Source organism: Astyanax mexicanus, chromosome 17 (assembly GCF_023375975.1).
Source record: "Astyanax mexicanus isolate ESR-SI-001 chromosome 17, AstMex3_surface, whole genome shotgun sequence".
Taxonomy (NCBI): Eukaryota; Metazoa; Chordata; class Actinopteri; order Characiformes; family Acestrorhamphidae; genus Astyanax; species Astyanax mexicanus.
Window position 1 is genome coordinate 8,801,527 of NC_064424.1, and position 23,965 is coordinate 8,825,491.

At 39.7% G+C, this 23,965-nt stretch overlaps 1 protein-coding gene across 5 annotated transcripts in view; it reads right to left on the reverse strand.

Moving 5' to 3' along the window:
* Positions 1–23,965, reverse strand: part of arhgap32b (Rho GTPase activating protein 32b) — a 116,565-nt gene that overhangs the window by 4,879 nt on the left and 87,721 nt on the right. For 2 of the 5 annotated variants that reach the window (XM_022676035.2, XM_022676038.2), the window contains 13 exons: positions 21,730–21,811; positions 19,191–19,241; positions 17,412–17,486; positions 9,927–10,076; positions 7,238–7,340; positions 6,046–6,190; positions 5,336–5,418; positions 5,076–5,183; positions 4,503–4,648; positions 4,180–4,381; positions 3,462–3,682; positions 1,409–2,176; positions 517–1,112 (listed from right to left, as the gene is read on the reverse strand). In XM_022676035.2, the coding sequence (XP_022531756.2) occupies positions 517–1,112; positions 1,409–2,176; positions 3,462–3,682; positions 4,180–4,381; positions 4,503–4,648; positions 5,076–5,183; positions 5,336–5,418; positions 6,046–6,190; positions 7,238–7,340; positions 9,927–10,076; positions 17,412–17,486; positions 19,191–19,241; positions 21,730–21,811 (2,730 nt within the window). Of the gene's footprint in view, positions 1–516; positions 1,113–1,408; positions 2,177–3,461; positions 3,683–4,179; positions 4,382–4,502; positions 4,649–5,075; positions 5,184–5,335; positions 5,419–6,045; positions 6,191–7,237; positions 7,341–9,926; positions 10,077–12,396; positions 12,542–17,411; positions 17,487–19,190; positions 19,242–21,729; positions 21,812–23,965 lie in introns of those variants that run through there. The other 3 variants (XM_022676036.2, XM_022676037.2, XM_007235637.4) reach the window with 3 other exon arrangements.

Here is a 23,965-nt window from a genome sequence, read left to right on the forward strand (position 1 = left end):
CAATTTTACCAAAGTGAAAACCTTTGGAATATAATCAAGAGAAAAATGGGTGATCGCAAGCCATCAAACCAAGCTGAACTGCTTGAATTTTTGGAACCGAAGTGGCATAAAGTTATCCAAAAGCAGTGTGTAGGACTGGTGGAGGAGAACATGCCAAGATGCATGAAAACTGAATAAAAAACAAATATTGACTTCTGAACTCTTAAAACTTTTTGAATATGAACTTGTTTTATTTGAAGTGTGAAAGCTCTGCATCATTTTTGTTATTTCAGCCATGTCATTTAAATGACAATATTTTTATTTGGAAAATGCGGGAAATGTTGTCTGTAGTTTATAGAATAAAACAACAATGTTCATTTTACTATACCATAGTAACATATACCTATAAATAGCAAAATCAGAGAAACTGATTCAGAAACTGAAGTGGTCTCCTAATTTTTTTCCCCCAAAGCTGCATACATCTACTACACTGTATGGAATATGTGTATGGGATAAGCACTGTAAAGCTTAGCTTACCTCAACTCCAGACTCCAGATGTTTGCAGGTGGTAGGTGTGGTGGCACCACTGAGGCTGCTGCAGGATGTGGTGCTGACTGGTGTCTGGCCTGCAGAATGCTGGTGCCTCTCTGGACTTTTTTGTGAGGGGGAAATCTGTATAGGTTCACTGGAAGGAGGGGCACTCTGGCTTGACGCCACTACAGTAACAACGTCCACGCTATTATTACAGCGACTGTTTGGTGACTTGGTACTGTCAGCTATGCTGAGGTGCAGGCTGGTTGAGTGTGTTAGTGTTTCTGTCTGGGTGCAAGGAGGAGGTGAAGAGGTAGCGGGGACCTGTGGCACTTCCACTGCTTCCTCCTGGGATGGCTGTGACTGGAGCGTGGGAGGGGGTGGCCAGTCAAGGGTTTCTAGAAGCTCCTGTGGCCTGAGAGGTGAGATTGGCGTGGGAGGTCCAGAAGATCTCCTTTGCGAAAGAATAGTGGCCTGCTGAGCAGATTCAGCTAATGCTAAAGCCAGCATGCGGGCAGCATTCTTTGGTTGGGGAGGAGGAGGGAGTAAGGACACAGAGCTTACTGGAGCATTGCCCTTTGGTGAATCCAGAGCTACAGCTCCTGGGGAAGGACAAAACAGAGGGTACTGACATTCAGGAGGAGTAAGCTACTAGTCAAGAGTAGGAAAAAGAGGGAAATGTTAAGTGTGCACTATATACACGTTGTTGAACGTTTTGTTGCAACATTTAGGACAGCCATGCAAAGTGTTAAAGGTCTAAGCCTGGTAAACTAAACCTGAAAGCAAAACGGTCACTTAATTAACAAACTTTCACCATATAAATTTTATATAAACTGTAAAGACTGTAACGATTACATACAATAAAAAGTACAAAATGTGTTGTGTAGTGTATACTTACCTGGTTGGTCTTTAGTGTTGACAAGAAGTGCTGGTTCCAGGGCTTCCTTTTCTGATGCCTCTTTGCTCTCTTTGCTTTCACACAAAGCAGATTTGGAGAGCAGTTCCAGCTGAATGGCTTCACTCAGAGGCAGATCAGAGGATTTTAATGACAATGAGCTAATATTGGCTGGAGAATCTTGAGGAGATGAAGGAGGAGGAGAGTGCTGGTGCACAGAGCTTTCTGGCCCTTTACAAGGCACTGAAGCATCTGCAGGTTCAGAAATACTCAAGGGTGCCAACATGGACAACTTATCACTGCTCTCATGAGAGGGGAACATAATATTTTCAGTAAGAGTTGGTTGTTTAGCTGGACTGAGGTCAGGGGACTGATAAGGGCTGATTACTTTTGCTCTGATAGGTGAGACTGGCTCTCGGAGAGGTGAGCCACTGGCACTGCCAGCACATCTCTTGAGGCTTGTGGCATCACTCTCAGGCGATAGGGCAGAGCTCTCTGCCAGGGGCAGGCTGCACTGAAAAGACATCGGGTCAAAGTCCAGACTGGCCATGCCAATGTCAGGGGGACTCAAATCCACATCATCAGCAGAGCGAGGTGGAGAGATAAGCGCTGGCACACAGATCGGGCCGTCATCTCCGTCGCTGTCTCCGTGGCCCACATTATCGTAGGAATTGCAATGCTGTCTGCTGTCCAGCAGGTCACCGTTAAAGGATGTGGACAAGGCATCACTGCTGGAGCGGGGTCTGCGGGGCCGGTACATTTTAGACTCGCCTGGGATTAACAGAAAAGAAAATAATTAGAACAGTCTTGGGAAAAGATTCATACACTTTTGAACTAATACATTTCCATTACTTTTTCTTTACTTTTCTATGACTTTGTGGCAATTTTGATGTTTAAAACATCAGAAGACATGGACAAACATAGTAGTAGTAATAGTAGTAGTAATGGAGGTTCAATGCCAAGACAGTTCATAGGGTGCCATTTTCCTGGCAGGAGCGGTAATTTTAGGTACTGTCTTTGGGAGGTAAGGGAATGTTTAGTTATGTGCTTTTAATCCACTGAGCAATAAGAATTTCAACAGCGTTTCAGGGTTGGTTTGAATGAAAATATAATTTATAGTATGTTATACAGAGTTGGCATCTGTCCTGGTGGTACAGTTTGCAGTCCAGTAATAAATGCTCGTCTAAAAGGAGAGTTTGGCAGTTTTCACATTGTGGGGAGTCTTCTGATATGCACAAAAAACTAAAAATCCATGTCAAAACTGATTATGGTAATCCTAAAATTAATTTGATTAAAAAAAACATTTCTTTAAACAATACTGACACACAATCTTCAATAATAAAATGTGTCTCAATCCAGAGAGCTCCACTGTGTAGACCTAACTTACTTAACACTGATAAGCATTTCTGATGTTTAACCTGTAAACATTGGTTTACACTTTCATCAAACAATAAGACATAGAATCTTTAGTTTGAAACTTAACAAAATTCATTTTTAGTTAAACTAATTTGGCAGATATCTGGCTGTCTCAACTGTGTACTTTTTAAAATAATAAATCAATAATCACTTTATTGCTATTATACTTTTAATATTTTAACTAGTAAAATCGGGCAAAAGCTATTAAATGTGTGGAGAAAAGAGAAGAAACCTGCTTTAGAGACAGTAAATTACAAGTAAACAAAACTACACTGGTGTGTTACACTCTCAGACTAATATTGTCTGAATGAAGCCAGCAAGCATTAAATCAGCATCTTTCTGTTATTGTGCAAATTTAAAGTTTAAGTTCAAGATGAAACTTCAATCAGAATCAGACCCCATGGAGCCAGCTACAACGGATTTGCCATCCAATTATTTTTTAAACCAAAATTTTTTCAGATGATTTATGAAAAAGATTTTTAGTGAATTTCCATGACTTTTCCCAAAACTAAGCATTTCAATTTTTTCAAAACTTATCCAGGCCTTTAAACAGCTATTTCAAATTCCATTACTTTTTCAGGTATTTCATGACCATAGGAATCCTTATTAGAACAGATGTCAGATTTTGGGATAACCCTACCTTCAACATTGTGTAGAGAGCTGAGGGACTCCTCGCTTTTGGCAGATCGAAGCGTGCCTGTATCTCCTCTACCTCCTGCTAATGCCATGGCTTTGAGTTCATTAGGTTCACTCGGGTTGCGGTGCAGTTTTCGTTTTGACATAGAGGAAGACTTGCCGAGATTGAAGAAGGACCTCCAACTGCCAACTGGAGACTTCTTTGACTTTATTGGTTGTCTTTTCCTGTGCATGAGAAGAAAAAAATCTCAAATAAACATCCTCTGAAACAAGTAATTTGTTTATTGAACCAGTTTACATTACTTATTTTGTGTAATTACACTGACATGCCAAAAGTCATGGAATAGAGTATGTAAATTGATCATAATCATGACATGTTACATTAGGCCGACAAGGCGACATGCATAAACAGAATTACAAGAGTATCAAGCAAAGCCTGATAATGGATGCTAGATGGTAGTTCCACAGTATCACATGTACCAAGAACATATCAGAGAATGCAGTGCAGTGGGAGGTTATGAATTTGAGTCTAGAAATGACCATGGCAAACAAATAAGTGATTCTGGCAGAAATCACATCCCCAAGCATGATAAACCTTAATACATTACTTTTGGCATGTCAGTGCCTATAATGGGATTTGTAATTTTATTGTATAGTACTTTGGTTGTCACTGCTTTTACCTTTTACAGTAAATAAAGGAGACCTGACTTGAATAAACATACCTCTCAGTGGGGAATTCAATAACCGTGTGGAATTTGCCTTGTAAGGCAGCAGGTCCCTCTCCCACTTCAATATATTTACTATCTGCTGTGACAGGAGAGTTGATCTGGGCTTGAGTGCGTGCCTGTGCTTCCTCTAATGTTAGCAGCTTTGTGGAAGGAGAGGGCACGAGCAGCGATTTAGGACGAGATAAAGAGTTGTGACCTACAAAAACAAAGAGAAAGAAGTATGAGCAAATGCAAAATGTGTGCATGTAATTTTCTGTGCAGATCGTTATTTATTATTTATAGAAATCTGGAATATTCCAGTCATTTCTTTCACATACCTGCTCCCTCTCTGATGAGTGAACTTAGTTTAGGGCTGAAGAGAACATCAACATGGTTGAGAATGAACTCAACCACCACTGACTGAATTCGCACCTCCATGAAGGCAGCCGTTCCACTGAAGCATGCAGACTCGATCTGCTTAGACCTGGTCAGACATTAAAATTAAAGTGAATAAAGAGTATGCACTTAAAATAAGATTTTAAAATACATTAATCAATAAAGAAATAGTTGCACCCAGAAGTGTCTGATGTCATTGTTATTTTGAAGGAAGAATAAAAGAATGTAATTTTAGACTGACATGGGAAATATTTTATTGTGAAATGGTTTGTAACACAAAATGCCTTTCTAATGGTGTCCTGCGATAATCCATCCCATGAAGCTTGAGTTCCAGCAGCACAGTTCCTGCAGTTTCGCAGTAAAGTATCTGTGTTTTCAAGTGGATGAGCGTTTCCTTGTTGGGAGTCTGGCATGAGTACCCACTAAGTTTCATTCCTGTCAGTTGATTCCTTCTGGGTGCAAAACTATTTCTTTGACGTAAAATGTACATCTGTGCAAAAATGTATAAAATTTACCTCAGTAGGTTGGGAGCCCAAACAATGGCCAAATTCTTGCTGTGCATGTTAGTGACATAGCTGAAGGTTGCCAGCCTTGACAAATGCCTCATCAGAAACTCCAAAGTTCTAAAATAAATAATCAAACAAATCAACAAACTATTAAATAAACAAGTCACAAACATATTTCACAAGTATTATCAGACAGTGGAGGTGAATGAAGCAAAATAAATGCAGTAAAAGTATGAGGCCTGCAGGGGGCATTGCAACCATTCTCAAACCTGTAATGCGGAGGAGGCAGCTGCTGGATGACATCATGTATTTTGATCAGCCTCTCCTCATCTGTAGCTGCTGACACTGCCTCCTAAAAAATTGGAAAAGAGACAGAAAGAAGGGGGATTAAATCTGTGATGATGATGTGGACCAGTGGTGCTTCTAACAACAGCAATAACAGCAACTCGCACACCCTGCCCAGGCAGGGCACTGCACTTCCGCACCACTTTACGCAGCCAAGCACATAAAAGAAAAGACCTCAACCCCACCTTCAATAGCCATCTCTATTTCAATGCTCCCATAGCAACCTGGAAGCATTTGTGCTTTCTTTACCCCTGCCCGCTTTATTTGCGGAGGGCTTTTATCACCAGTTGCTGTAAATGTTCCTGTCCTATTTTGCATACAGATAAACTGTTTGACAGCCCTGTGTCTGAAGATAAAACAAGCCCAGTATTTTGCATATCCACATCACTCTAACATTGGTCAATATTATAAAGAGACTTCAAATGTATTTGAGGGTTTAACCATCTTTGCATGACTCAGACAAGTGACCATTACTGCTTTTCATACCAATCAGCAATGAAGATTTAATCAAAGGTAGGTAGTTACGTAGGTCCACTCTTGTTCTACAAGAGTTTTCATAAAGCACCAAACATTTGTCAGGGATAAGCATGGGTGCTCTAAAGCACCTCTGTCTCCATTACAGAAAAGAGCTTACCGAGAATTTCTCATAGAGCTGGTAGGTGAGCAGTGGGTTGGGCAGCTCTCGGAAGTAGAGCTTGCAGAGGGAGCCCACACAGTGGATGTCCTGGATGTAAACATCTTTTGTCAGGTCTGGAATCTGCTCTGAATCAAATTCATGCCTAAAAGGAGGAGACACATATACACAGACACACTCAATAAATAAACACACTGAGAATAACATTTCTCAGTTGTTTAGACATGGCTGTACCTGAAATAATTTGTCTTTATTAATGAAACTCCAACTGCTTTGTGTCAACATTCTAAAATACTATACACTGCCATGCCAAAAGTCAGGGAACAGGACCTTGTATCATGTACCATGACTTTTGCCATTTCTTGTGAAAGCTAAAGAATGCTACATTGACTTGTGGGAAATGTGTGTGGGGTCTCCTGCACCGCCTAAACTCCTAGTAATATCTAAACTCCACACAATTCTAGCCAGACACTGCTGGTCACAATCATTACTACCCACAGTGGACAGACAGCACAGTGGGTGGTACTGATTGTGACCGGCTGTATCTGGCTTGAATTAGCCTTATATGACATATTTCTGGTACACATATGACAATGTGCAATGTGTGGGATGTAAAATTCCCTACACTAGCATGAAATGCTTGAACTCCAAAGGTTCACATCATCTTGCCCTGAGCACGGTGACCAGTTTTTATCCACACTCACAAGATTACACCTCACAACTTTAGGTGGTTTAGGTGTTCCCAAGCCACCCCTTGAGGTAACACTTCATTGATTAAACAAGAAAAGCTGATTCAAATAATTAAACTCATAAACAGATCCTTTTAAAGAGGGTGCACTGGATTTATTAAAGCAGTGACACCTCTAGATTATGCTGCATCAGTGGCCAGAGTCTGAGAGTTCACAACTGGCCTTGCTCTTTCTGGGTGAGTAGATAGTGCCCTTTCCTATGAGTGGGTTGGGGGTGTTAAGTTTGTTGTGTTCTGTTTAAATAGTTATGTTAATGTTAATAAATTAAATAGATTCAACTGTATTAGAAAATTAATATGTTCAACCCTAAGGGTCCCTAAGGATCCTTATTCTAAGAACTATTCCCACTATTTCCCTGACAAATCAGAATTCTACATGAGCTCCAGATTAGATCTGCAGAGTAGTGTGCTTTTGTAATTTTCAGCCTAGTTTCCTTCACATACCGCAGTTTCTGGATGTTGGAGGCGATCCCAGAAAGCCGATACATTCCATCCACAACTCCATGCTTCTCAATAAACTCTGTGCAACTCTTGAGCACCTGGGGAACTAGAGATTAAAATGGAGAGTTAGTCATGTCAGTTTTAGTTGAGATCTTTACTGAAATGCAAGGTACAATTACATTGAAAATATAAAATAATAAAATAAAAACATTGAAAACATTCCATTAATCAAACATACATGAACCCTAATTGTGGAAATTATTGTAGCTAGCATTAGTCAGTTTAAGGACTTTTAAAAAGTAAGAAAACTGTGGAAATACTGTGGATATCAGTCACACAGTGTCAGAGAAAAGTGTCTGGACAAGATTGTAAGATAAACCAATCCAGCCTAAAAAATGACTCTGACAGAAACCCTTTCATCCAATAACACCTGCACTGATGCATTCTCCCTCTCACTGTGGTGACACTAGACAGACTGCAGGCCTCCAACTTGGCCTTGCAACGTTTCACTTAAAGACAAGTATGATCAGGGGAAAAGAAAGGCACCCTTGCCTGGCCTCTCTCTCTCTCTCCAAAAAAAAAAAAAAGGAAAGTTTGGATGATGAGTGAGACGCAGGCCCTTTCGGAAGCAGCTGTTCAACTAAATTCCTGACATAGCACTTTGCAGCGGAAAATCCTCAGGCAATATAAAACCCTTTCTGGGCCACCTCAAACGTACCCATAAGGACTGGTGCAAACTGCTGCCTTCTCCTACAGCTGGCATAAATACAGCCGAAAGCAGACAGCATTAAGGGTTTTAAATGAAAGAGAGATGGGGGGAATACAGTCTTCAATCTATAGAGCTCTAAGCTCTTCATGTAATCGTCTGATGCCCTTTCTGCAGTGTCTATATAGAAACTTCTGTGAAGGTCATGTTTATATGAGACTGTCTGGGACTGAGGATATGGTCTAATATCAACAGACACACATCAAAGACATTTTCTTTAGAGTTGGATCAAGTCGACTTTTATTTTATTGCAGACGGTATGAAGCCTAGATAATTCTTAATTTGATGTCTTAATATACATTCATTCCTGCATTCCAGGCCTGAAAAAGATATCAAAAAGAGTTTGGAGGATAAAGAATTTGCTGTTTGGCAAAGATGCCATTCCTCTGAACAACACTTAAAAGACATCTGTCACAAAGGATCCCAAGCAATAGAGTGTTTCTGATGTTATTTTGTCCCATTATGTACTGCAAACACATCTTATGATGTGGTAGAGAATAGAGAATATGTTTGTGACACATTCTCTGTTGGGGACAAATCAGAAAGACTGCAGGCAGGTCAGTCCAATACATGTAGCCTTCCGCAGTCGCACCTTTGTATTGTGTGCAGCATGTGGTTTTGCATTGTCTTTAGGATAAATACACAGGCATCCTTGGAAAAATGTAGTTCTGAAGTCAGCATATGTAAGCATATACCGTGACAGATTCTACATTCTGGTCTTGTTGCTGATAACAGTCTGGGTGGTCCTTTTACTCTTCAGTCCAGAGCTCACAGCATCCATTTGATCTGGAATACTGATTTGTCTGACCACAATAGACGTTTCCACTGTGTGACGGTCCATTCCAGATGCCTCCATGGTAAACATAAGGCTTCTGCTTTGCACAGTAAAGTTTTAAAAGGCATTTTTGAAAGTAACTCCATATTGTTGAATGATGTTCTTGATGCAGTGCAATATGAGTGGAGGATTGGAGATCATGGGTGTTCAGCTTGGATTTCCTTTTCTTTTCCATTACTTAAATCGCAACTCAATACTTAAATGATATGCACTGTAGATAAAAGCAAATTCCTTCCTATCTTTCTTTGATTTCACTGTTTAAAATCATTTTTCACGCATTTGTCAATGGGTGACCCTCTAGTCAATCATGATTACAATGATGATTTACAATTAAATTTTTTTTTACCCCATTTTTACCCCTAAACCGTCTCCCATTTTACAGGAATGGATGTACAGTAAAATAAATTAAATAAAACATGACATGTATTGGGTTCAAACTGTCTGAAACCACATAATAAAACGTAAATGTAAGAAATACAGCATTTTTATTTTTTAAACATTTTTCCTACTGACCCAACTTTTCTAACATTTAGAGGATTAGTTCTTTATGAAAGTCATGTTCAGCTATATTTGGACTAATAACAGCACTTGTAGCTATCTAGCAGTATTAACAAACATTCAAAAAAAGCAAGTTTCTTTTCTTTTTCTCCCCTTGAACTGGTTGCAAAGCCTCCTCAAGTTGTACAGCACTCTTTGAAAAGGACAAGCGGTGGGTTCTGAGGGTATGCAATAGCTTGGGGCTGTTTGTTAGGAGAGTTAGAAACAGAGCAGGAGTTAAAAGCTTTGAATTCAGTGGAGAAGAAATCTCCAGACACTGCCTCCCAAACCATTCCATCTGACCTTTATACCCTTTTAAGCCACATAGTCGCTGTGGCAACTGAACCAAGCAGGCGCAGTCGACTGTTTTGCTGGTGGGAGGGGGGGTTGAGTGTGTCTTCCAGGCCACACAGGCAGAAATGCTCACTGTGGCTGGACTCAAGCCAGACCAGACCATTCATAACACGGGCACAGTGACCTTTCTTTTACCCGGGCTGTGAGCAATAGAACCAGGCCTGTGTTAAAGGCCAGCAAGTGCTGTTGTAAGGACTCACCATCATGGCCTGAGTTGAGGAGGTGCTCTCCCAGGTCACAGCCGAACACCCTCTCCCTGAGGATCCCTCGCTGCTTCAGCTTCTGCTTGGTGGGCCGGGACTTCATGAAGGTGCGCAGGAATGTGATCAGCTTCCCGTGCTTCTTGGACACTGTGGGACAATATGAGAGCAAACATTTGATTTATCACTCACATTAAAGTAAAGCATGACGCACACCTTCTGACCTGTGGTACCAGGTGGAGGAAAAAGAATTCGTCAGAAATGAGACTAAAATAAAAGGCCATAAAATCGTGCCTTTAGAGAATAGAGGATTTAGCAGTATCACAGCCTTTGTTGTTCAGTGGAAAAAGGAATTCACTAAATCCTCTGTTGAACAGCGGTGCTAGCACTGCTCTGAACATCAAAAGGCTGTTCCTCCAGCAGAGCAGAACTGTTGTATTCACTCAGAGATGGAACCAAAATCCTCAAAGGAGGACACTTTGTCCTTTTCCTTTTATGCTATTTAGACACTGCTTATTGTACAGCTGGCAAAGCAATACTGGCCCGAGTTCTCCACTTGTACTGCCTCCCAAGATTCACAATCTAATGCGATATCCATCTGAATAATGCCAAGAGCCTGTGGCCCACACGGAACATCAACAACCTACCTAACAAATACGACATTACAGTATTACAACATCACAAAATGCCTCTGAGTGATCAGTTATGAAATACTAGCCGACACTGCATGGCTGCCAAGCTGCAATTACTAAATGTTAAGTTTATTAAGATGTGAATAAAGCTTTCCATTCAACTGATGCTTAAAGCAGCAGGGCTGGACATCAAAATGTTTGGTCTGCTACACTGCTTTCACTGACGTTATGAGCTGACCATTACAGCCATGCAAATGAAATCCAGCCGGCTGCTGTGTAATTTGCATGAGCAGCTCTTGGACTAACAAGAGGAAAAAGAGGCAGGGGGATAATGAACAGAGAAAAGCCATGTACTTCACTGGAAAAATAGCTTCATTTATGGTGCTTGGACTCGAGTCGAAACGATTCTTTAAATTCTGTTTAGTGTCGTACAAATGTAATGTTAAACCTCATTAAAATGATTAAAACTCCAAGGTCATAAGAGCTTTGTTTTTGCTTTCACACAGAACAGAATCCCAGAATACTCCAGGGAACCGTCTGGATGTGGAAGCTGTTTAGATCAGAAAATCAGCTGTTGCTTGAAACACATGTGGAAACTATAAAGAGTCAAAGTCAGAGCTATCATAACTGCTGGGATCGTTGGCTCAATGACAGACTTGTTGGACATATGACAGACTCTCAACACACTGAGCGTGTGAGTGTGCGTGCACTCGTGCCGAAGAGTGACGTTGCTGGAATAATTGCAATCACATTAGGCCTCTTTCAAAGCACTTCATTCCAAGCTGTTTTAAAGGACACATGCAATCTTCCATTCCCATGAAACCAAAACGAACAAAACAGGATCTGAAGCGGACGATGTGAACGAATTTTCTGTGCCCCAGAAAATTAACTGCAACCTACTTTTCTGGCCGCATTTTTGGAAATGTGGTCATAATAAGACATCCCAAAAATGGCCTGACACTCTGAAAACAATTAACACAGTCCCTCATCAAAAGGTTAACAGTCAAAAAATCCATCACAGGCATTTCCTGTTCTACTTTTCAAGGACTAGTAAAGCCGGAGCTATGGATTTCACAGATCCCCTGCTTGCACAGGCTGCCAACACAAGCCAAACACACATGCATTAGGGCCCAGAGAAGCTGGAGGCAGTCAGTGTTTGCAGCACAACAGCAGTGAGTGTCATTTCTGCTGGAGAATGAGGAGGGATCATCCCAGGCTGTGCCAAAGCCCTGACAGATAAACATAATGGAATGTGCTCTAATAATGAATTTTACACACAGCCTGGATCTGAAATAATTACTGCTAGAGATGCGGGATTCAAACTGTTTACACTGCATTTGAGATGTGTGCACTGCGCTCTGTCACTGGCAATATATAAGAGTATGCTTCTTATGCGCAGGCATTAGAAATGCAAATTGGGAGCATGGAAAGAACAATACAATATAGGGCATTTACATTTGAAATAATTCTGAATAACATACAAATCAACACAGAGAGAGACAAGGCATTTATCACAGAAGTAAATGTACTGAATATTAAAGATATCATCATATCATAAATCATCAATAATATAAAAAAAATCTTTACCAGCTCTGCTTTCATGGTCTCATAAAGCACAGCTATATGCTAGAACAGTCTAAATGTGTTAAAATGAAGCATATAGGAGTCACATTAAATTGAGTTTTTTTTTTTCCAGCGTAAAAAGTAAATTGAATGGAAACACCAAGTTAACTTCACATAACCTAAAAAACTCTACTAAAACAGACAAAACAGCCAACTTAAGTCAAACCAATTCCACCAAACATCCTTATAATATACGTAAAATAATCCAATCTTACCTTAAAAATACGAGAGACCGTTCCTCAGTTCAAGTTCAGACTAATAGCAAAACTAAGTGGAAGTTCCAGCCTGGCCGGCCAGCACAGCAACAGCCACAACCGCAGCTCCATTCACCCGGTGTAAACTTACAGTCAGCTTGCCCCCTCCCTCACATTTTTTCCCCCTCACTAGTTTGCCCAGCCCCCAGTATCAGCTTTCAGCCACAGAAGACCGTAAAGGAGACGATGATTTGGGCGGACTGAGCCAGACCGCTCCCACCACCAGCACACACACAAATCCAGTGGAACACTCTACTCTCTCACTCCTGTCCTGTCTACCAATGTAAAACACACACACACACAAACCCCAGCAACACATATAGACCTCTACAGACTAAGCCTACCTAAGCCTATCTTGCTCTTGGACAAATACTTACTTTCTATGACAGTGTTGTTTTATCAGCAGACAGGTTAATAGGCATTTGAAATATTTACTTTTATGGCCAATAGATCCTTTGACCCACAAGTATCAGCCTATCTCTTACTGCTCTAGCTGTTCGGTAAAGACACGCCTTCTACCGCAAGCTCCATTCAGATTTAGAACACTAACAAGGACAACCTTTTCTGCTATTATCTGCTGCTGTGACCTCTGTAAGGTGTTGTTTATTAAGTGCTGAACAATAAAACAGGTTTTATTATAGAAGGTATATATGTATATTCAGCTCCGAAAAAAAATTAAAAGACCGCTTCAGTTTCTCTGATTTTGCTATTTATAGGTATATGTTTAAGGAAAAAAATGTTGTAAGCTGACAACATTTCTTCGAAATTCCAAATAAAAAATTGTCATTTAGAGTATTTATTTGCAAAAAAAAAAAAAAAAAAAAAAAGAAATAGCTGAAATAACAAAAAAAGATCAGAAAAGAGTTCAGAAATTATTATTTTTTGGAAAAAGCATGGTTTTAATCATAGTTTTATGCATCTTGGCATTTTCTCCTCCACCAGTCTTACACACTGCTTTTTGGTTACTTTATCCCAGCAGTTTAGCTTGCTTTGATTGCTTGTGATCATTCATCTTCCTTTTGATCATATTCCAGAGGTTTTCAATTTGGTAAAAGAAACTCATTATTTTTAAGTGGATTTTTATTTTTTTTCCATAAAGTTCCTGCAATAGCCAAACAAAAAAAAGTAAATGCATCAATTTATTTATAATCCTAGACAAAACACTTCCTGCTATGTCATGAACAGTTTGTTTACTATATTTAAACTGGAACATAGTGATTTTATACAATATTCTGATCTGCCAATCATGTTGAAGCAGAGTTGCTTAAAATAAAAGCATAGGCAACAGTGTTGTAAAAGAAAATAAAACAACATCATTCAAGAGGCAGGATGTAAGGTCAGTGAGTTCTAGATCAACAAAAAAATGCTCTAATGACTCAAGCTAACAGACAATATACAATAACTAACATCACTCTAACTGTGGTAAAATACTGTACTATTGTGATATATGTTGTAAGCTGACTGCGCGACACAGTACAAGCCATAGCATGTTACATATCTCTGCACCTTGTCCCCACCACACACATTAAGCATTAAATGCTGTGTCAGCACTTCTCTGTCCTGTCTGTTATTGTACCCTGTCTGTCATTGTATCGTATTAACCGCTGTTCTGACTGTGTGTTTGCCTACTTAAACTTCCACATGCTGTACCATGGTCCTGGATGAATGCAATTATGGTTCACTATGTACATGCATGATAACACACAACAAGGACACTGCAAAAGTTATAGTTTAGAAACATGTAAGTTAATTATAGAGTGTTACTTCAGATTAGCGGTGTGTCATATTGTATCATACGCAATATTATCGCATTAGCACATCAGGGTACTCATTGTTAGTTGTTTTAGCAAAAAAAAAAAAAAACATACTGTTCTTATTTCCCATTATTTATCTACTAGAGGCAGATTATATCTGTCCAGTATCATTTATTTTATTTTAATCATGGATATTCGAAGATATCTGGAGTGCATTATTAGTATCATGACATTCTGGATTATTGACCTTTACTGTTACAAATCTGATAAATCTGATACTTAAAATTGTGTGCCATATTGTATGCAATAATAAAATTAAATTTTAACTTTGTTGCAGTAGTGTATTTTTAAAATCATTTTTGTAATTCGGTGTTTCGTCATATGACCAAGAGTATCGTTATCGCGAAAATAGCATGAAATATCACAATATTATTTTAGGGCCATATCGCTCACCTCTACTTTAGAGGACAACTCTGAAACCACATCTGTATAAGGTGTTGTAAGGTGTTATCTTGTGATCTTGAGGCTAATAATTCATTAAGCTTAATGTATCGTTTTGATTCTAGTCTTTACAAACTTGCTAAAATAACTTCAAATTAAACAACAAAGCACTTAAAGCTTAAATGTAAATGTATTGTAAATGAATATTTTGCCACGGTTCGCTGGTAAAGTACGAATAAATTTAAAATCGTTTCACATGGACATTTAAGGCCATGTAAAGACAGACTATATCATACATGGCACTACCACCCACAGTGGACAGCATAGTGTAGTGCATGGTACTGATGATGACCGGCAGGGTCTGGCTAGAGTTACCCATTCAAACAGGCAACAGAAATTCAAGTGATTGCAAGTCACTCTAGCAATCTTTAGCTTCCATGGCACATGGCAAAATTATGGACCACAATAGCAAGTTTTAGTCAAATGACATTTGGCTTGTTGGTGTAAAATTCTCTCTGTTCATTTGACGTTCTTCAGTAGACTAAATATTAAAACTAAAAATGTCCATGTTTCTCTGTTTAAGTCAATTACACAGCCTTTTCCCCAATGTTTTATACAATTATAGCTCTACTTGATTTGAATAAAATGTCTTTATTGGGTAACTTTGACTTTTTAAAAAGGTGTTTAACACACAAACATATCCTATGCTAATTATTTAGTAAATGTCACCAAAAGAAGCTACTTGTATTTATAACCACTTGCAAAACATCTCTTTTATGACCGCAATTGAGAGAAGGCAATACAGCCACTGCTCGGTTTTCCCATTACGACAATTCACAGAGGAGTTTTAAGCACAACACACACGCAGGCATGCTCGAAACATGCAAACTGAGAACAGGTCAGGCAGGAAACGGACGATACCGCCTAGGAGAAGAGGACAGTTATTGCTATGTGTTCGTTAAACAGTCTCTCACAGTCACACTCAGCTGTCTTGGCTTGTTAACACGCACAGCTGCCCTTTGCTCCTATGAGAGGAAGATATCGCAGCTCCACAAGGAAGTGAGGGATCCAGAGAGAGCAAAAAGAAGCAACATCTGGACTAGCACCTGCTCTGACTGAAGGCTAAACTTATTCAAACTGGGGCTCAAAACAAACCACTCTCTGAAAGAGAGAGAAAGAGAGAGAGAGATGGCCCACGTTGAAGAACTGAAGAAAAACATTTGAAAAAAGCACTGATATCATAATCCACTCAGTAAAAAAGCTAGACTAGACTGTCTCCATTACAGTAACCAAGCAGAGAAAGAAAAGCTTAACCATTTACTCAGTCTTAAGACACTGAGTCAATGATTCATGACTCTCTACCAGCTCACAGACAGGTCTCAGACGGCCTGAACACACTTCACTTGCTGGGGGGTAAAATAAAGACCCATATTTGGAAACAGAGAGGGCACATAGAGTGAAGAATGTGGCATTCCATTAACCATAAAGAGACTGTAGTTCATATGTTCACAGGACCAAGTGTGGATTATTTTACAGTTCTGCTTCAACAGCTATAAGAGCCAGCATAGTTTTACCAATTCAGAATGCTGAAAACGTATAGTGCTATAAATTTCATGCTGTAAGAGCAATGCTGAAACTGTGGGCATGCTTCAAGAAGTTAAGCAGATTAGAAATAAGGAAAACATTGACAGAGAAATTTGGGCACAGGTACATTCAATGTTGACTTTGCCTCAATAAAATGCAAAGCACTGACGAAGGCATTCATGCACATCACAAAAGAAAAGGGGAAGTATAAAAAGTACACAAAACTGAAGAGAGGAGAAGTACAAGGTTAAATCAGACGGAAAGGAATAAATGAGTCAAAACAAAAACAAAAAAAAGTTGAAGTACAGTGAAGTGCTGGGCAGTAATGATAAAATATCAACATCACATGGTTAAATAAACTAAAATTAACAATATTTCCATTAATTCAGTGAATCTGTGTTTCATTGCTGCTACCCTATGTATAATAATGTTCAATAATGTCTAGTCTGTTTTGAGTGTTTAACCCTCTAACATTCTGTTGTTTAGTCACTGTGCCTTTTAATAGCATGCTTTTTTAGTTCTAATCTGTAAATCACGTCACAAATATGTATGGCTTCAGTGAAAATGTTTAGGTAATCATGTCAATTTCCAGATTATTGATTTCTATTATTATAATTTTTTTTCATTTTGAGTTACACCACTCCTCCCATTAATAGTAATGCCCCCAATACTATGAAAGTTAAGTATAGAGCACACTTCAACACTTCTTTAGGAAGAAGCATCAGTGGGTATTTTATGTAACAGTATCCATATCACATATATGTTTTTATTTTTATTTTATTTTTATCACTGATAAATAGGGAAGTGAGGGAGGGCCAATTGTACTTTGCTGGACTTCCACCACCAGATGGATGTAGCTTTACAGTGGATTGACTTTGTGATATCTGACAATAATGTCAATGCTTTAAGATAACTTTTTTAACTTTATCATACTTACTGTAAAGTGATAAAGACCATATATTACCCAGCACATAAGAAGTACAAAGCTTAGTACAGTGTGAGAATACCTAAAAGGACTATCAAGTGTGAGATTAGTGAGAAACAGTGATATTAATCCAGACAAGTGACTGACTACAGAAAAGTGTCAGTAGTGTCCAGGAAGACTCTGTAAAAGCTCAGGCAGTGACTGTGCAGAGAAGCACAGCAGTGCATTTGGGGTTAGTTGGTGGTTAGGTACACTGAGAAACTGTTGGGTACCTGAGCTCAGCCTGTAGGGGTTTAATGGGTCGGGTACCCATGCACTGTCCTGCTTTACACTCTCCATCTCCAAATCTGCATGCAGGAGAGAGAGAAGCCGTGGAGGCTGTTAGAGAACGTGTGAACAGCAGCCGCCCTCGAAGCTCTCCGCTGGTTTGGCAGCTGACACTTTGTAAGAAGAGAAAATAAAATGGGAAAAAAACATCCCCCTCTACATTCCCTGTCAATTAGGTAATGTTTTACAACAGCTCAGAGAGGGCCATAAACTGATAATAAACAAGCTAGTGCTGTAAAATGCACTTAAAGAAAAACAGATTAGGCTACCATAGAGGAGAGTGCTGTGTGTGTAGGTCAGAGTACTCTGTGTAGTGCTGGGAATGAGAAAGGTCGCTGGATGACGCTGCTAGAGCGTAAGTGTTAAAGACATACAAGAGTGAGAGTGTGTGTGTGAGAGAGAGAAGAGTGAGAAAAAGGTGGAGGGGGGATGAAGAAGGGAGGAAAAAAGGGAGAGAAAGAGCAAGAGAGAAAAGCTGGAGGAGATGGGAAGAATGTGAGAGAGAAAGAAAATGAAAGTAAAGGAGAAGAAGAAGGAGTGAATGAGTAAGAGAGAAGGAAAGAAGAGAGGAAAGAGGAAAAGTTGAAACAGAAAAGGAGGAAAAAAGAGAACAGAAGAAAAAAAAGTAAGAAGAAAGCAAGTTAGAAAAAAAAAGAATTGGAGCCTAATAGCAGATGTGAAAAAGAACACGAGATGAGGAAAAAAGAAAGATGATACAATGAGAAGGAATGAGTGAGCAAGAGAGAAAATGAAAAAGGTAAAGACACTGAAAGGGAAAGCGAGACAAAGGTGGAAAAAAGAAAAGCAAGAAAGAAATGAGGAATTCACAAAAGGTAGAGAGAGTGAGTGACATCAAAAGAGAAATGGGTGAGATTGGGGTGAGACTAACGAAAAATGGACATAATGTGAAGGGAAAAAAAGGCTAGAGAAGGAAAAGGATTGGCAATCAAGGAAGTGTGACAAAGATAAGAAGAAATGAGAGGGACAGGGAAAGTGACATTACAATTGAAGAAAGAAATGCAGAAAAAGGGAAAGGTGTCAGGAAGGAAATCAGCTATGGGATAAAGGAAAAAAGGAACAGTGGAGGAAAAGGAGCAGAAGAAGGGAGCAAGTAAATAAAGTGGGAGCAAAAAGATAAAAGAGAGGGGAAGAAAGAGAAAAAAGTGAGAGAGAGAGACAGTAGATGTGGAAAAACAAGAAAAGTGGACGTGGGGAAACGAGAGATGGAAAAAAACTTGAATAGAGGAAAACAGAGGAAAGTGAGAGAAGGAGAAAGAGAAGGAAAAAACAAAAAGAGAGGGAAAGAGAGGGGGGGTGAGACAAAAGAGAAAAAAGAAAAAGGGGGTTGCAGGTAAAAAAAGGAGAAAAGGAGAAAAAGAATGAGCATGAATCAGTGAGAGGAAAAAAGAGGCAGAAGAAGAGAAAAAGGAAAAAAGGGAGGGTGAAGGAAGAAAGAAAAAAGAAAGAGGAGGAAATATGAAAAGTAAGAGAGAAAGAAATGGAGTGTGAAAGGTCAGAAAGGAGTGATCGAGCGAGAAAGAAGACGTGAATGGGAGAGAGAGAAAAAGAGAGGAGATAAAAGGAGAGAAGACAGAACAAGAGAGAAAACTGCTGTAAGAGAAGGACAGAATGATTGATAGGATAGGTGATTTGTGATCATGTGTACAGTGTATATATGAGTGAGCTGTTGAGGTGAAGCGTTTAGGGAGAATACCAGCACGCACAGGGTGGGAACAGACTCCAGGAGGCCGGCCGCAGACCAGAGCAGGGGGACGCTGAGGGTGCAGCACAATGACACGTCATTAGACATGCATGGGAGAGCGCAAAACACAGTCATGCAAACACAAGACATGAAACAAGGTCATCAATATCACATACAGGGGCCACTGGGAGATCAACGAGTACACAAGCAGTTTAAAAAAAAAAAGCAAAACCACAGCAAAGAAAAGAAAAGGCTTTATATGGAATTGTGCCCATCATGTGGTGAAGCACAAACATCATGCACTGCAGAGATTCATCAGGCTGTGTCATACAGCATACTTTTTTTTTTTGTGATAAAACAGGTTTTCAGGTCTCAGCGAATGTCCCGAGGCACACGACTCTCCTTTTCCCTAGATGGCTTGTGTTCTAAACTGCATAACACCATGTGCTCATGTCCCTGTGCTGACATTGCCCCCAGAGCAGCACGCAGACTGCATACTACATCTGCCCACCCAAAAGCAGCCCTCTGATTAGTTTGATTTGATGAGTCAGGATGAATCACTCCTCTGGGAACGCCAGTACGCACTGATGTGAAGCTTGAAAAGGCCAGAATCTCAGCAAATGGCCCGTGTTGTTAGACAGCCCTCCAGAGTACTTGGCAGGGCTCTCAGGCCAAAACATGATGTAAAAATGACCTCTCTTTATCTTTCCGAGCAAGAAACGAAACCACTCCAAACATGATGAAATCATGTGTTACAGTTTGAATCACTTCATTTCACACTTCCGTTAATTCATGAGGCTTATTTTGCCAGTCTTCTGTAGTGTTTAGCTTAAGCAGAGCTGTATGCTTAATGCTTTTTAAACAGATGAGGTTGGTATTAGGCATGCACTAATCTGTCTTTTTCAGTTCTGATACAATATGTAAACTTGCATATTGGCTTATCGGTCGATACCCAAGCTGATACCACTGTTGAATTCTATTTCTCACCATGTGTGAGAGATTAAGAGCATCCTGATGGACTTAAACATTACTTTGCTAACTTTCTAACTAATCCAGCATGAAGTAAATTAGAGCTCCGTTTATTTGTGGACATTCCACAAACTCTGCTGACCCTGATCACTCACTACACTGAGGCAGAGACTGGAGCACATACTGTACTTACAGCGTACTATGTGGCTGCTAAGAGATGTAAACTAGGTTTAATTTCTTGAAACAAGTATATTTTAGGGTTTTTTTTTATGTCTAAGATTAAATAATCACTGATAATTGCACTATTTACATTAGACAGTCCTGCTGTTTGCTATGATATATATACATCATGTAATTGGCATGACCTGGTCTGAGTAATAAAGCCTAACATTGCAGATTAGTCACAATGATAACAGCCAGGCTTGTCAGGGTTGTAGTCATGATGCTAAAAGACACAGCAGCTGGCCTATGTAAGGCTGGAGAGAGTTAGCCACAAGGCTAACCAGGCTTTCCGTGCTAGAATACTTGCTGAAAGTTGATGACAGGTCAATAACAAGTTACATAGGCTATGTTTTGATGTCTGCTCTGATATGTACATTATGTCTGTAGGCTAATCTGAAGCTTAGTAATGAAACCTAGAACACCAAATCGATTGGTGCCATGGATTGTCCAAGTACGCGGTATATAGCTATATATATTTTTTTTTAACATCAGGATTGATACCTGACCCTAACCCTATAAGTACATCCCTGGTTACTATGCTGTTTAAAATACTGTATAATTTGTGAATATTCATAAGACTTCACCCTATGACAGTGAGAAATAGAATGCAGGAAAATAAACAATTATACAAGAGCTGTTGTGAATGCATAATGTCAGTACACTGTTTGTTTGCGGAAAGGCGGAGAGCTGAAACAGAAAAAACAAATCTGTATTTGGAAGAGGAAGCTCAAAGTGAGCACTTCGTACGCAGCCGGCAGCCTCCGGGCTTGGAGGCTTGAAACATGGTGCATCTCAGTTTGCTCAGAGTTTCAGAAACCCAAGCTGACAGTTTAGGAAACTGTGTCGAAAGCCGTGAAAAATATTCCTCCATTATTCTCTTGAATAGCAGTCTTGAGTGGTATCACATGGCAGCTTTTAGTCTTCCCTCCTCCGACAGGGCTGTAGGAGCAGTGATTCATCTGACAGCATCCGGAGTTTCCTCTCAGCACCTGCTCCCGCTCAGTCACACAGCCGTACCACGCAGGCCCGTCGCATGGCTGCTTCAGCACATCACCTCACATCTCCTTTATGGGTCCTGCACACTCTCTCGCTCTCTTCCTAATCACCACTATTCACATCCAGCATTAACTGCCAGCAGCACCACACTCTGCTGTCCATGTGCTTTCCCATGATCTGACACATGCTGACAAACCATTAACAGCTTTCAGCAGGATTTAGATGATTACACATGAAATCACATGGGAGGCACTTTTGACTTTTCTCTTTCGATTTTCTGTTAGTTATAAGCTCTGTAGGGTTGTTACTTGAACAGCATCAGTAGTGTGTGTGTGTGTGTGTGCTTGTGTGTGTTTATCTGTGTATATTGGTACCTGGTTTTGGCACTGAATTGGTGACAGACTGAGGGACCTTGTCGTTAATCAGCTCCACACACTCGCTGGGAAAGAAGCCAACCTGCAGTGAAAGAGAGAGAGAAAAAAAAGAAAGCATCACCATATCACATTCAGCACAGTCAAAATAGGGGCATTCACGCTTTTGCTAAATTATATGATCTACATTTGGTTTGGATTGTTTTTTTGTTTCACAATGCAGATAAGCGACGACTCATGACCCGACAATGATTGAAGAGTGTGTGTATCAAACAGCAGCATGCTGTCAGTCAAGTTGAGATTAGTTTCGAGTTGCTTTTACAAGTATTCTGCCGAATTTTGCATCCCCATCTCTTTTGGCTTTGGATTCCTTTTATTTCTGCTTATTAATAAAGATTATTCTACAGCTACAGAAGATACAGTGTATTATCTGTTTGCATGCAAATGGTCAGATTTGAGCACTTTTTTTTCATTGGTTATTTAAAGTGGCCTTCACTTCCTCTAATTGGTCCAAAACCACACAAAACCAGACAAAAAAGTGTTTCACACTGCAAACAAAGTAAACAATGGTTTAGTTGATCCAAACCAAGACCACCTCTTTTGGCTCTTTTGGACCGGACTATGGTTCACAACATCTTTCACACCCGCTATTTTGTTTTGGACCAAACCAAAAAATCCAAAGGTCCAGAGCAAACAAGGTAGGTGTGAAAGCACCCTAACAAATATCACTGCAAGTCACCATTCATTAGTCATTGGCCAGAATTGCTTGTTTCGGTATGTGACTAATACATAAAGCAAACAAGTCACCACCTTCTAAAGGAGTGACCTTTAACTCTTTGGCAATCATTTCATACTGAGGCAATTTTATCATCATCATGTGCAACCACTGTGTAACACAGTATTAAAATGGCAGCTGTCACTGTGCAGTATAATTCACTGTATATGGCATCTGCTAAACTGTTCTAGTAAATCCTGAAAAGTCAAAATACCACTGCTGTCAGTACAAATCTCCATTCTGGCTGTTACATAAAATACCAGCTGCGCTTTAGACTGTGTCAAAATAGAAATGATCCAAAATGACCATTTTGCTTCTCCTGTAATGTTTAGATTTTTGAAATGTGAGGTTTTTGTCCACGAGTGACAATATGCAGAGATTAATGCATAAATAATTGTCAATTGTTATCACCTCTACTGAGCATATATAGGAGTTCTTTGCAGTTCTATAACAAACTGTATTTTTTCCTCTGCAGTACTTTTATATTCCTTTCACCCTGTTCTTTAATGGTCAGGACAGAGGACCACCAGAGAGCAGGTATTATTTGGGTGGTGTTCTGCGAGCAGAATACACTAGGCGCTGATAAAGGACTATAGATAAACTTCTAAAAGTTGCAGTAGCTAAGCATTAGTGTAATAAAAGAGTGGAAGACAGTGAGCGGACACAGTGTTTAAAAACTCCAGCAGCACTGCTGTACCTGATCTACTCACACCAGCACAACAAACACACCAACACATATTATAAGGGTGTAGATTAGTTGATTTGTGTTTTTGTGCTGCTGTCTTGGCCGGGGCTCACTTGTAAAAGAGATTTTTAATCTCAATGTGACTACCCTGGTTAAATAAATGTAAATAAATAAATAACTCATACACCACCACCAGTGTCACTGCAGTGCTGTGAATGACCCACCACCCACAGAATAGCTGAACTGTGGTGGTCCTGCAAGTGTACTGTTCTATTTATAGAACTACAAAGTAGTCTTTTATGACCAGTGTAGATGATAAAATGGATAAAGTGTAGAAACTAAAGGAGGTGTTAATATTACAACTAACTGGTGTATCTGGATCTGTTTTGAAGACAGAAACTACACAGCATACTGAATATAGATTCTCCACTAAACCTGCATATGTCACTGTCTAAAAAAAACTAACCAATGCACCATGCTTATATACCCAGATATTGCTGAGAACCTTGCTTTTATAGTCAATAGCAAAGTCTTTTAAAGCACCATAATTCCAGTAAAAGACTGATTCTGTCAGAGAAATAAAGAATTTCTAAGGTTTCTATTCAGTCTCCATGCAATGAGTGAAACGATTCTTCCTCACTCTGTGTTCTGATAACAGTAACATCTTGAACCCTCAGAAACACGTAGATAAGAGGAACACGTGACGATCCAAAGTCCAGTACAGCTCTCAGCCATCAATATAAACAACTGGAAGAAATAGGAGCAGCGAAAATCATCTA